The 13,344-nt window shown below is 47.2% G+C and overlaps 1 protein-coding gene across 1 annotated transcript in view; it reads right to left on the reverse strand.

Annotated features, from left to right (window-relative positions):
- The window catches only part of MYO10 (myosin X), a 219,695-nt gene that overhangs the window by 18,007 nt on the left and 188,344 nt on the right, over positions 1–13,344 (reverse strand). The window contains 7 exon segments of the mRNA XM_079918927.1: positions 1,221–1,316; positions 4,429–4,672; positions 8,089–8,212; positions 9,499–10,365; positions 11,105–11,150; positions 11,490–11,723; positions 12,804–12,910. Of these exon segments, the coding sequence (XP_079775053.1) occupies positions 1,221–1,316; positions 4,429–4,672; positions 8,089–8,212; positions 9,499–10,365; positions 11,105–11,150; positions 11,490–11,723; positions 12,804–12,910 (1,718 nt within the window).

Raw genomic sequence — 13,344 nt, forward strand, 5'->3', positions numbered from 1 at the left:
TAGCTCCAGGTCTGCTTGTTTTTCCAGCTTGTGTCATAATTTATGGATCCAAGAGGGGTTTTAGTTTGTTCCCATGGGAAGAATTATTTTCTTTGCCCTTAATGCTGCTACCATGGTGTTATATCAACACAGAAACATTCAAAGGGCAAGGGGTCGGTCGTAAAGGCCCCGAGAACTCACTAGAAGATTCTAGTGGTTTTTCTGAGCTGCAAAGTGAAGAAGACAGGCCAAAGGATCTCAGCCTCATAAATCAGAAGGTATTTTCTGGCGTTGCTCAGAGCGGATGACAGGCATCTCCAACGTGACCCTATACACCCCCAGGGCAGCAGGAACAGAGACAGATGCTCCACTGCGTGACCCTGCCACGCATCACACGGAGAAGCACACACCAGCTCTTCTTAATTCTGTGCCACATCCCAGCACTGCGATGGAAACCAAGGTCCAGAAAAGTCGGACAACTTGCCCCAGCCAATGAGGGACACCACTGTCCTCCGAGCTCAGTCAGAAATCTAAGCTCCTTAAGAAGCTTCGTGCCTCCATTCAATAGAATTGACCTTGCGTTACTTTACAGATTATACTACCTTTTCTCTGTACCTCAGTCTCCTATTCTGTAAAACTGGATAACAGTGATACCCTCTATAGGGTTGTTGTGAGAATGAAATGAGTTAACATATGTGAAGCATTCTGGAACACTGCCTGCAATACAGTAAGTTCCCTAAGTGTTAACTATCTCTTCCAGACGACGGAATTCTTCACTATCAAGGCCTTAAGCACCCTCCCAACGCCACAGTCCTAGCATTTATTTGAACGGCCAAGGGTTCATGTTCCTGTTTTTTCAACCCTTAAGCAAACAGAAGCTGCTCCCTTTCGAAGCTCAGAAGCTTCCAGAGGGGGGCTTTCAACTGTGTGTAGCAGTACAATGGTGACAATAAAAATAAAAGCCTCAGTGTAAGTAACAAGGGGTCTCTCCAGTGGCATGTGAGGCTGGAAATCCGTGTGCTTACTGTACGGAACACAGCCCAGGGAGAGAGTCCCCAGGAGACAAGCACATCCATCTCTTCCGACGCTCAGTTCTTCAACCATCCTAAGAGAAAAACCTAACTAGAAAATCAACTAAAATCTTTTCAGCACCAGGAGGCTCAAGAGTGATCCGTGTGATGTCCGGGCCTGCACAGGAGCGAGGATGTAGTTATGACCAAGTCCACAGCACAGCGCCTCACCTGGCGTCTTCTGGGGATTCAGCGATCAGGTGGAAGGTCCTATCAGTCATAATGATGTCAATCCCGTTTTCTTTGCTGGTGTTATCTATGATCTCCCTGCAAAGGGACACAAGCACCAAACGCAAATCAGGAACACAGAATTCTTAATAAGGGGCAAGAAAAGAAATTTCACCGTAACTGAAAAATCAGATACCAACACTTCCGCCTTGATTTTCTGCTTTTAGAAACGATGAAGACCCTTGTGGCCTCTAGGGGGAGGCAGGCTTTTCTCTCTCCAGAAAGGTGATCCGCTGTGTGTGTGTGTGTGTGTGTGTGTGTGTGTGTGTGTGTGTGTGTGTGTGTGTGTGTGTGTGTGTGTGTGTGTGTTTTTCTAGATCTCAATCCCATCTTGATCTCATCCTAACACTCTCTAAACAACGCTTTTCTCTCTCCAGAAAGGTGATCCGCTGTGTGTGTGTGTGTGTGTGTGTGTGTGTGTGTGTGTGTTTTTCTAGATCTCAATCCCATCTTGATCTCATCCTAACACTCTCTAAACAACACTGGAGGTTTAAACTCAGGGCACCGGGTTAAGATCAGGGTAAAACACAAGCAGCTGTTCGGATGGGACCAGAGGTGGTGATCTATTTTGTGAAGAAATGTGCTGGGGATACAGCCAGCTTGCTTTGTCAGCTGAAGTAGTACAGCTGTTCACAGTTATTTTACAACTACGATATTAAGCAGTCTGGTTAGGAAAAAAAAAAAGACTGTATGACTTTTTAGCTAGAATCACTGAGATGAGATAAAATATTCTTTAAAAAACCAGGAAGATCAGAATTCAGAGGAGTCTGTGATCTTCCTGGGAGTGGAAGGAGAGAGGTGGCCCCGACTGGCGGTGGGGGTGGGTGATAAGCATGGGAGCCTCTGGAGTAGGACAATAATCCCCAGGGGAAAACTGTCCAGACCACGTCACCCTGGACCAGCCAATCTGCTTCCTGAGAACTCAGCTACCTTGCGTGTAAAACGACGCGGTGTCGTGGCTCTGAACCACAGCGGTCCATCAGAATCCTGGGAAACGTTCAGAAAACCCATGTGGGGCTTCCTAGGGTGGAGCCCAGGGACTCGCATTTATAAAAAGCTTCCCTGGAAATGCGGGAGTGATGATACTACCAGGGCACCAAAAAGAGTCTGGAAATGACAGGATAAATGAGGTGGGAGCTTTAATAATAGATGGTGAGTGAAAGAAAAGATGAAGGGGGTGGTGTATAAATTGAAAGAGACTTGAGCGATCTGTCAGCCAATTAAAAATTATGAACCTTATTTGGATTCTGATTTGAGAAAAGAAACCAACCCAAACCAACAAGAACACTGTCACCGCCATGTATAAGATAACTGGGGAAATTTGAACAATGACCAGAGTTTGGACGGTAGAAGGAGCTCATGTTCCTTTTTAAATGTGATCATGATATTGTGACTATATATTAAAAAAGGTCTTGATCCTTCAGTGTGTACTAAATATTTACAAGTGAAATTATATGACGTCAGGACTTGCTTTAAAAAATGTAGTTTGTAGGAGGGCAGTGCTGGGTAGGGTCACAGATGAAACACCACTGGCCATCGGTGGGCAACCACTGAAAGACGGGAAATGGACACACAGATCTCATTCCAGTCTCCTACCGACGCTTGCCTATGATTGAAATTTTCTATAATAAAAAATATATTTTTTTCTATAATAAACTTCAAAATATAAAATAAATAAAAAACTCTTAACGATGGTGAAACCTTAACAACTCATTGCTTTTTCTCTACAGAATGTGACCAACAGCTGAGGAAGGGCTAACACTTCCTTACCTCTGTAATTTTCACAGAACACCTGGAGAATAGGGCTTCATTAAGCATGTGTTTGCTACAGAGTGAGTAGCAAAAGGGACATCCAAAAATACACGGGTGAAATTCACCATCACAATTCTGTCCCTCAGCCTCCTGGCATCTGTGGCCCCCCTCCTACAGGGTGAAGAGAGGACCAACGCAGTATGCAGGGCCAGGGGAGGACTACAGGAGGTACAGAGCTACGCCATGCTGCTGAAACTTGTAGGACTCAGACGCAAACTCCCACAGACTCATCTGACTACGGAGCATGGCTTCCTAAGGAACCTCAAAGGGGCAGCCTTGAAAAGTCTGATACTCTGCTGTCTGCACTTCACAATTGGGCCTTAAAATTAAATACAAAGAAGACTTTCTTCCCTTGAGTAAACTTTCCGCTTTCCAATGAATCATTTTCTAAAGTTTCTAATGCTGGCTGAGCAGGAACCATATGTCGTTTTCAGGTCTACGACTTCAGGAGTTAATTTGGTCTCTCAAAGCTTATTTTTACCCGTGTGCTGAAAATGGATGGTTGCTCAGTTTGAGTGGGGTGTGGCTAATAAATTCTATGCTTAGTATCTAATTACCCAAGAAAACAAGCTGCCCCTCCATTCCCAACATTTTCTGGAAACCTCACTTAATTTTTAGCAAATAGGCCCTCAGTGGTTCAATGCTTTGGTTCTATAAGAAGGTGGCACAATGGAATTCCCCAGAGGTCCAGCGGTTAGGACTCAGCACTTTCACTGCTGTGGGCCTGGGTTCGATCTGAGGCCAGGGACCTAAGATCCCACAGGCTGAGCGGCATGGCCAAAAAAAAAAAAAAAGTGGCAGAAAAAGGGGGTGTGTTGGATTCAAACACCAGCTCTGTTGCTCTCATTGTTGGGTATGAAGAGGCTAGTATACCCAACAAAGGTGGAAGACAAATGATTCATTTCACACACCTCCCGACTGGCTGTCTGCTCCCAATTTAGCCATCTGTTGGCTACAGCTGGGCTTGGAGAAGAATTAAAAGTGATAGATTGACCCATAAAAGGATGACAAGATGCTCAACCAGTCGCTCAATACCCACACCACGATTCCTGTGGACCGCCAATGACATTTCCAAAGAGCTAGTTTTATGTCCAACTAGCATCTTATAACCCAGAGCTGAATGTCTGAAAATTCACAAAAGGTGAATTTCACAGACAAAGTTTGATTTCCCTGATTTCCTAATAATTCAACCCACTGAAAGGAACGATGAGGACGCAGAGTACCTCTTACAATCTACTGCTTCAAAGAACTTGCCCCAGACAGCTTGTAGGCAGGGACTTAACTGATGAAGCAGCCCCGAGCCCCGGTCAGCAGCCCTGGCCAGGGCTCATCAACATACTTGGCTGTCCGGACTTCCACGGTGCCCTTGAGCTTTTCCTCGCTGTCATTCTCAAAGTACATCAGCTTGGCCTGGCGGAGGACGAACCAGCGCTTCTTCCAGTTTCTCCTGGACAGCGTGGAGGAGCCGCCGCCCTTCTTGTGCAGCCAGCCTTGCTTGAGGGCCTCCTGCTTGGAGCGGAACCACAGGAAGGTTTCGTCCTTGAGGACGCACCAGCGGCGTTTCCAGGTGTTCATGAGGCCACCTGTCTCCCCAGGGTTGGGGAGGAAGGGGTTTAAGAAAATCCGTCATATTGGATCATAAGATCAGTAGGTCTTCAGGTCCAGCCCCTCCTTCACTTTGCCCCAAATGACCCGCCCTCAGACACCCACCGATGACGGGTGAGCACACTGCTGGGTCGTGTTCAGGGGGCACTGGGCAGGTGTCACACTGGCTTGGCTGGATTACACAAGAACGCTTCCTTTTCTCCAAAGCAGCTCCTACTCACTTAGCTGAGAAATCCTGGTGAGGGGCTTAAAAGCAAGACCAGTCAGGGACTGATACTCTAACCCCGGGTTGAGGCAGGACCACGGACGGGAGGACCACGGACGGGAGGCGGGGGAGAACCGCTTCCATATGGTTGGATCATGCTTCTGTCCAAACACCGCAGGAAGGGGAAATGAGTTTAAAATGTGTCAAAGTTGACACATTCCTTCCTTGTTTAGTCAGTGTGAGGAACAAAATTTATCAGTGACTCCAGAGGTTAGCAATAAACCCTAACTTACATCGGAAAAGAAAAGCATTATCATCTGAAAATGGCTTCTTTGTATAAGGTATAAATTTAGAATACGAGACAAAGTAAGACTCCAAACCAAACTGTGACAGTACCTTAAAAATGAGAATTTAGCTGTAATTTATTTTAGTGGAAAACTTTTTTTGGTGGAGACAAATTAGACAAGGATATACAGACATTATTTCTATACAGAATATATTTCTACTACTCTTCTAGCAGGATAATTTTATTTTAGTTATTCTAGATTCCCCAAGGATGCTCAAAGAGTGACATCTTACAACCATGATTCAAAAATCTGCTTCAACGAACCCACTGAAGAATAAATGATGCATCTACTTCACTAATTATCAAGTGTCCACACGTTATTTTTTTGATCAGCCAATAATAAAGAACATTTAAATGTGGATACTGAAAGTAAGTATAAAGAAAATGCCTTCCTTTTACAGATTAGAAATAAATTTACAACAGACCTTCTAAGATTAATTTTTTCAGTGGTTGCTTCAATGATTACAGATCTCAACTTCACAGTGGAACAGAAGATGCAAAGACAACACTGGTTTCTCTTTGCAGTGCAAGGCGCACTTGCTTCGCTGGCTTTTACAGACCGCTGCCCTTTCTCGTATCTACAGCACTTCCTGCTCACCTAGTTGAGAAGCCTTTGTGATCACACCAAGCGCCAGAGCTGTTTCCTAACAAACAGCAAACTTGCCAGGGGGTACCAGAAGGAAACTGTTTTTTTTTCCTTCTTGATTTGTGGCTTTAATCTCGGTTTCTCAAAACAAGCCAAGAGGAAACTGTAGTACAAAGTTATCCTATTATCTTATCGTCTTTGGATGATAAAGGTTATTCACAGCTGTTTCAAAGACACAGATCACAACAGTCATCCCAAGAGCCCTCACCCACCAGTCACTCTGCTGCTCTTACGTTATTGATGGGACTCACTCCCAGCCCTGCCCCCCCCAATTCCGGGTGTTCCCTTCGTATTTCATCTAGAGAATTTGATCAACGCTCTTAGTTTCGTGACTGTAAACACCTTTAGTAGTAGTAGGCTGGTGCAAACTCATCTACGTTCACAAAATAGAATCTGGTGGTTGGCTAGATTTTCCTTATCATTGGTTTCTTTGAAACTTTTGGTCATAACTTTAAGGCTTTATTAAACATTAAATGGTAATGTATCAGAGATTAAGTGGTGACGCAGTTACACAATAACTCTTTGTTTTATTAAGAGATGAGTGTGCCAAAACTTCGCTTGCTTACCTTCTTGAGCTCTTAATGCTTTAATCTTGGGATTTTAGCGCTCTGAATGTATCTTTACTTTTTCCTAATCTTATTTGTTTTAATCAGACAATTATACAATAAAAGAATGCCATTATAAATAAGAGTGATTTACGGGGAATCTTTGAGCTAACTTAGGGAACAAGATTAATTAGGGGGAGAAGAAAATATATGACTAATAAAAAGCTTTATTTATTCTGAGAAATGCATGAGAAAATCTTAAAATGCTACGATTAGATACTTATTGGGGTTATTAGGTTCTGATTTGTGATTATATTTTTTCCTTCATCCAATGAACACTCGATTATTCGGTTAGAATTTCTCAATCTTTTTCATTCCAACGCTCCTACAAGAATTCCCATCAACCAGTGACCCTGGCCAATAGGAAGCTCGCCCCTAAAAATAAACCTGGAGGGGTTTCTGTGAGCACCTGGGGGATCTGAGGCTGAGAACAGCAGAACTTTGAAAAGCAAATGAATGATGTTAGCAGTTAGACAGACATTGAAGACGGGGGGAAAAAAATGAAAAGGAGAAGACATAGATGAAGAAGAGAAAAAAATATTAAGGGCAAAAGAGATACGAGAAAAGATAAATATGCCAACAGAAGAGAGAAGCAAAGGCAAAGAACAGAAGAAACAGGGAAAGGGAACCCAGAATAAAAAGGTTTTCATGGGGGAAGAAGAAAAGGAAAAGGGAAGAAAGAAAGATGGCAGCAGAAAAGAAAGTGAAGAAAAGGCTCAGAGAAAACATAAAAATCTTGAACCATCTGGGGACAATGGATCTTGTTATCTCTGCCCCATCCCCAAGATTTGGCCTCTTTCCCCTCATGGAGTCGAGGGCCGTGGGAGAAACCAATCCGCTCTTTAGATGATCCGCATAAAACTCCTACCAAAAATTGGTGCTGATTACGGTTTCTCATGATTCCTGTCCCTGATTTGGAAGTCAAGGTCAAGAACATGAATAAGGCATGGGTACAAGGTCCTGACTAAGTACTTTTCCAGAAGGAGGATGCTTCAAGGTCTCCAAGTATTAAGGTTCAGTACAGTACATTCGAAGTTTCACAGCAATGCAAAAATATAATTAAAAATTCTAATCATGAGCAAGCGATAGACAGTAGGCATCGCAGGCAGTTTAAGCCAGGGGTGATCCTCTCTCAGATCTTTACTTCCCCATGTATAAGGGTGTCTAATACTCCTGTGGGAGGGAAGAATGCAGCTTCATCATGGTAATGGGCTGCACTAACCCCAGTAGCAACATACATGTGTGTTTGTATGTATGTGTGAGAAAGAGAGAGAGGAAATGATGTAGGAAGGAAGCAAGGAAGGAAGGAAGGAAGAAGGAAGGAAAAGAGCACAGATGTGAGAGAGACATGGAGGCAACAGGGAGAGAGGGACTGAAAGCGGTGACAGTGGTTGCAGACCCTTTGTCCTAACGCTGCATATGGTCCAGTAGGGTCCCCCACATCACACCACCACGGCATCCTCCATCCACCTAAGAGGACCTCACACCAGGTAAGGGGTATGTGGGGTAACTTTCTCAGCCCCCCTCCTTCAGCCTCAGCTTCCCATCACTTCACCCCCTAACCCAGGCACCAGGGTGGCTGCAGGTCATACCTTTCATGTACAGGAAGCTGTGGAAGTAAGGCAGCGTGACACAGCTGTACACAGAGTCCCGCCGGTATGAAAGTTCATCGTCCGTATCAAACCGAGAGTCGAAGTCCTCTTCACTATCTTCAAACTGGACCAGGAGAGACAGAGAGAGCCAACAGTGAGCAAAAAGGACAGAAAACAAGCAAAGGAAATGCCCAGCATAGGTCAACACTGAAAAAGTAAAAACAACGGACAAAGAAGCAACACGCTGCTTCGTCACAGTGCAACGGAGTGTGGTCATCAAAAGAATTCAGAATTACAAAATATTGCCTTCTGGTGTCAAACCGTTAGTTGACTTGATACGTAACACGTGAGACATATTTTAATCCCAAGGCTATATATTCAAAGTACAACGCTGCTGTTTAAGCGTACAATTTTAATCAAACCATCCAAGAGTTAATTCCCTTTAAGTTACTGTGCTAAAAATGTCTTCAAGGACTTCCCTGGCGGCGAAGCGGGTAAGAATCTCCTTGCCAACGTACGGGACACGGGTTCGAGCCCTGGTCCGGGAAGATCCCACATGCTGCGGAGCAACTAAGCTCGTGCGCCACAACTACTGAGCCTGCGCTCTAGAGCCCGTGAGCCACAACTACTGAGACTGTGTGCCACAACTACTGAAGCCTGTGCGCCTAGAGCCCGTGCTCTGCAACAAGAGAAGCCACTGCGATGAGAAGCCTGTGCACCGCAACGAAGAGTAGCCCCCGCTCGCCACAACTAGAGAAAGCCCGCGTGCAGCAACGAAGACTCAAGACAGCCAAAATTAAATAAATTAAAGAAATATATTCTTAAACAAATAAACAAACAAATAAATACAAATATCTTCAAGCCTTAGAAAGGCAAGGGAGTATTTAACGCACAGACAACGGGAAAAAATAAAAGTAAACTATAAATAAATCCAGAAGCTGGAAAGAGCACGTTCAAGCCCTTAAAGGTTCCTCCCTTACAACCAGAAAAATATACATCACGTCCTGCAGCGGGCGGGTGAAGCTACCGTCAGGAAAGGTCTCTGAAGTGCCCCTGGCAAGTCGCGTTCCAGTTTAGGGCGGGTCTCATTTCCCAACCTGCTGCAAAGCCAGCACAGGCACAGCCAGAGCCTCCACTGAAAATGCCAGTTTTCTTAGGCTTTGGGCAAGACGCAGTTCTGGGTTTTGCGTTCAACCTCCAACAGGCACCAATTTCCACTTACTTGTGTGACGATAGCTTTTGGCAAGAGAGAGGGGTTTAAGGCCACCTTAAGAGCCTGACTTTGGAATCCTGGCCCGTTCTAGGGGGGATGTCTTCATCCAAGGGATAGTGCAATGGGGGCGAGGACGGCAGACAACTTCCACCGCAATGCGGGCAAATCGGGGCCCCGGGAGGACAGCGGGTACTCACCGAGGACTGGGCCCCCTCCGAGCTGAAGCGGTAGGCCCCCGAGCTGTTGTACGTGCCCACGGAGCATCGGTAGTCTGGGGACCACTGGCTGCTGTAGGAGTTGGAGAAGGTCACGCTGCTGCCGGAGGTGACGGCCCCGTCCTCGTAGTCGTCCTGGTCGTAGTTGTAGTCGCCGTCCGGGGAGGGCAGGCCCCCAGGGGTCTGGGGCATGCAGTAGGTGGGCTCCCCAGAGGAGGAGTCGTGCTCCGAGGGGGCCAGCAGCACGGTGCTGTCGGGGTCGGGGCTGGTGGGCACCACGGTGTCGTTCATGTAGGGGTCCTCCTCCGAGGATTCGTCGCTGGTCCGGATGCCACTGGTGCGCTGGTCCGAGTGGCCGTGCTCGCTGGGGTTGGGCGAGTCCTTGAAAGCGTCGTCGTCGGCCTCAAAGCCCTCGTCCACCTCCTCCTCCGGGTAGGGCTGGCTGAAGTTGAAGTTGGGCTTCTCGCCGCAGGCACCCTCGGCCAGGTCGGCCCGCACGCCCACAGACCCGCTCCCCACCAACAGGGAGCGCTCGATGTTGCGGACGCACTCGTCGATCTCGTCGAAGTTGAGCGACTCCAGGAACTCCTGGGCGGCGCGGCAGGCTTCGTCCTCCAGCCGCCGCAGCTCCTCGTCCCGCAGCTGCTGCAGCTTCTGCAGGGAGGCCTCGGTCAAGGACAGCTCCTGGCGTTCCTTCACGCGCTGCAGGTCCTCGATTTCCTTCTCCAGGCGCAGGATCTCTTCCACCTGCTTGTTCTCCTTCTGCTTCTCCAGCTCCCGGGTCAGCTCGGCCTCCCTCTGACTCTTCTGCAAGGCTTCCTGTTCCCGCTGCTTCCTCGCTGCTTCCTCCTGGACACAGAGGAAGGAAGGGGTCAGGTCAGGAAGTGACACTATGGAGAGTGCGGGCAGCGACCCTCCTTTGGGATGAGATGTGCTTGCCGGGGGCTGAACTGCATCCCTCCCTCCCCCAAATCGCTCTGTGAGGCCCCAACCCCCAGTCCCCTCGGGATATGTCTGGATTTAGAGCAGGGCCTTTAAAGAGATGATGAAGTTACAATGAAGCCGTGAGGTAGGGCTCTAACCCAACTGACTGGTGTCCTTATAAAGAAGAGGGGATTGGGACACACGCACGGGGCACTGGGGAAGCAGGTACGCAGGTGCAAGACCACGTGAGGACGCAGCAAGTTACAGAGAGAGGCTTAAGAAGAAACCAACCCTGCCAACACCTTGATCTTGAACCTTTAGCCTCCAGAATTGTGAGCCAATCAATTTCTGCTGTTTAATCTGCCCAGTCTGTACTACTTATGTTATAGCAGCCCGAGCAAACTAATATAGTGATTACACTGGTCTAGAGCTATCATGCCGTCGTGATTCACACTGAAACCTTAAGACATTCACACACTTTCACCCAATGTAATGGGTTAGAAACTGCAGCATAAACATCTCCTCTAAAATTCTTCCTCCTGTATATTTATTTTAGCTTTGAATCCTTCTCCCTACATCTTTACTTTAGTTTCAAATCACTGAGGCAAAGTGTTTGAACTGGGAAGGTAACAGACAAGATGTCATGTGTCGCGGCATTCTTCACCTGTTGGGCGCGGAGCTCAGCTTCTCTTCGTTCCCTCTCTCTTTCTCTGAAAACAGTCAAGAAAAAAAGACAGTGAAAATAGACGAAAGCAATGAAAAAAATCCGACCCCCGCTTTTCAGAGAGCGAACTTTTTAACAGAAGCTTTGCAAAAGACAACTTAGAAGTGTGAAGGAGGGATAGGGTCTCTTCCTTTGGCAATACACCTATTCTTTGCCTGAATAAAAATACCACAAAACTGGGTCTTCAACGCCGCTAAGGAATTTTATCTGAGCCACGAAGCGTTATCGTTTCAAACTGCAGGTTCCTGCGAAGCTGGATATAGAGCATAAAAACACCAGAGGTGTCCTCCTGTCTGTTTCATCCGAGCCAAGAAAGGTCCCATACCTTTCCTCCTCCTCCCGCTTCCTCTTTTCTTCTTCCGCCCGTTTCCTCTTCTCCTCCTCTGCCCGTTTCTCTGCCAGCAGCTGTTTGTAAACTCTGCGGGCAATCTGACCTCGGAGTTGCTTCTGGAAAACCACGGCTGCTTTTCTCAGGTGCAAAAACCTCCTCCTCAGAAGGAATGCTCTGTAATTCTTCTGTATAATCACTACACAATAAAGGACCTTCTTGTATTGCTTTCTGAAAATGAGAACAGAAAACAGCACAACAGAATAACTGTGGAGGTAATGAGGCTTCGAGCTCTTTACACGAGTTTACGTTAATGTTACAAGACAAGACAGCAGGACCTCGTTTGGGGCTGATCCGCTCATAACGGAGACTCATTATAGGGAGCCGACAAGGAGGCCCTTGTGGGCAAAACAAAACAGAAGAAAAACAAAAGAATAACAACAAACGAAACTCAAGCAAGACCCTAGCATCATGTTGGCTAAATAAACACATCACTCCTAATACTGACTTTGAAAAGTCCCGGCAGGAAGTTGGGCTGTAAACAGAACCAAGAGATGGGATATATTTTCCTGTCCTTATGAGGAAAAAAAGCAAAGGATTTGCCACAGCAGGACGGCTGTGTACTTGAGAAAATGTAACGTACTGTGACGAGCAAGGGTTCGGGTGGCCCGCAGGTCCGCAGAGGAGGAAAGAACTCAGACGCACAGGAAAAGAACCTGCCTCATTCGGCACACCCTGGAGAGGGGGCCGCTGTGGACCCAACGGGATGACACCAAAGTCAACAGGCGAGCTGCCTGTGGCTTCAGTATGTGACCCAGAGGAACTAGGGAAATGTTTAAATATGTCGCCCAGTCCCCTGATGTCGCTGCCCTGAGACATCAGGAGCCCCTTTTCCCATTTCCTGCCCAGGTCAAGCTAACTTGGTGCTGGCAATGCTAGTTACGAGCACTGTCCTGGGACTCTCCCCTTAGCCTGGTCCTGACCCGAACCCATCCAGGTCTATTTTAAATGAAAGCATGTGGCCAGGGCCACCCCACCTGGTGACACACACGGGGGACGCCCCCTCCTGTCCGTGCACTTTTTTTTTTTTTTTTTTTTTTTTGCGGTACGCGGGCCTCTCACCGTTGTGGCCTCTCCTGTTGCAGAGCACAGGCTCCGGACGCGCAGGCTCAGCGGCCATGGCTCACGGGCCCAGCCGCTCCGCGGCATGTGGGATCTTCCCGGACCGGGGCACGAACCCGCGTCCCCTGCATCGGCAGGCGTACTCTCAACCACTGCGTCACTAGGGAAGCCCGTCCGCGCACTTCTTACCGTGCCAAGTAGCCCAAGACGTGGGCCCGGATCACCATGGCCGCCCGAGTCAGCTCCTCCTCCCGCCGCTTCTCCAGTTTCTGCTCCAAGGACTCGCGAAGGAAGACCTGCCCAGGAGAGAGCAACATGTCACATCCACAGAATGCGGCAGGCAGTGGTAAGGCACTGCTGAGTCAGCTGTGCCTTTGGTGGGTAAGGCTTTTTTCTTTCTCTGATTTGCTCCAAACACAAAGAGCCATGGTGTCCAGCACAGGGAATCTCAAATTCCTGGTGGGGAGAGGATTTTTTCTTTATTTATTTTTTTTAAACTTCCCATCTGTCACAGACTAAGATCTTTGTAAAATATAGTAAACAATATATTACTGGAAAGAAGAAACCAAAGGGGTATATAAAATCCAAGTCCCGTTTTTTTCAGTTATTATTAGTTCAACAGGCATAAGAGGGCTGTGAAATTGCCTTTATAAATCCTTCTCTCACTGTGGGCTGGGACAAATAGTTCATGCGCCAGCACCAGTGCTACAGTAAGTCTAAGTAAGAAGAT

Source organism: Stenella coeruleoalba (assembly GCF_951394435.1).
Source record: "Stenella coeruleoalba genome assembly, chromosome: 3".
NCBI lineage: Eukaryota > Metazoa > Chordata > Mammalia > Artiodactyla > Delphinidae > Stenella > Stenella coeruleoalba.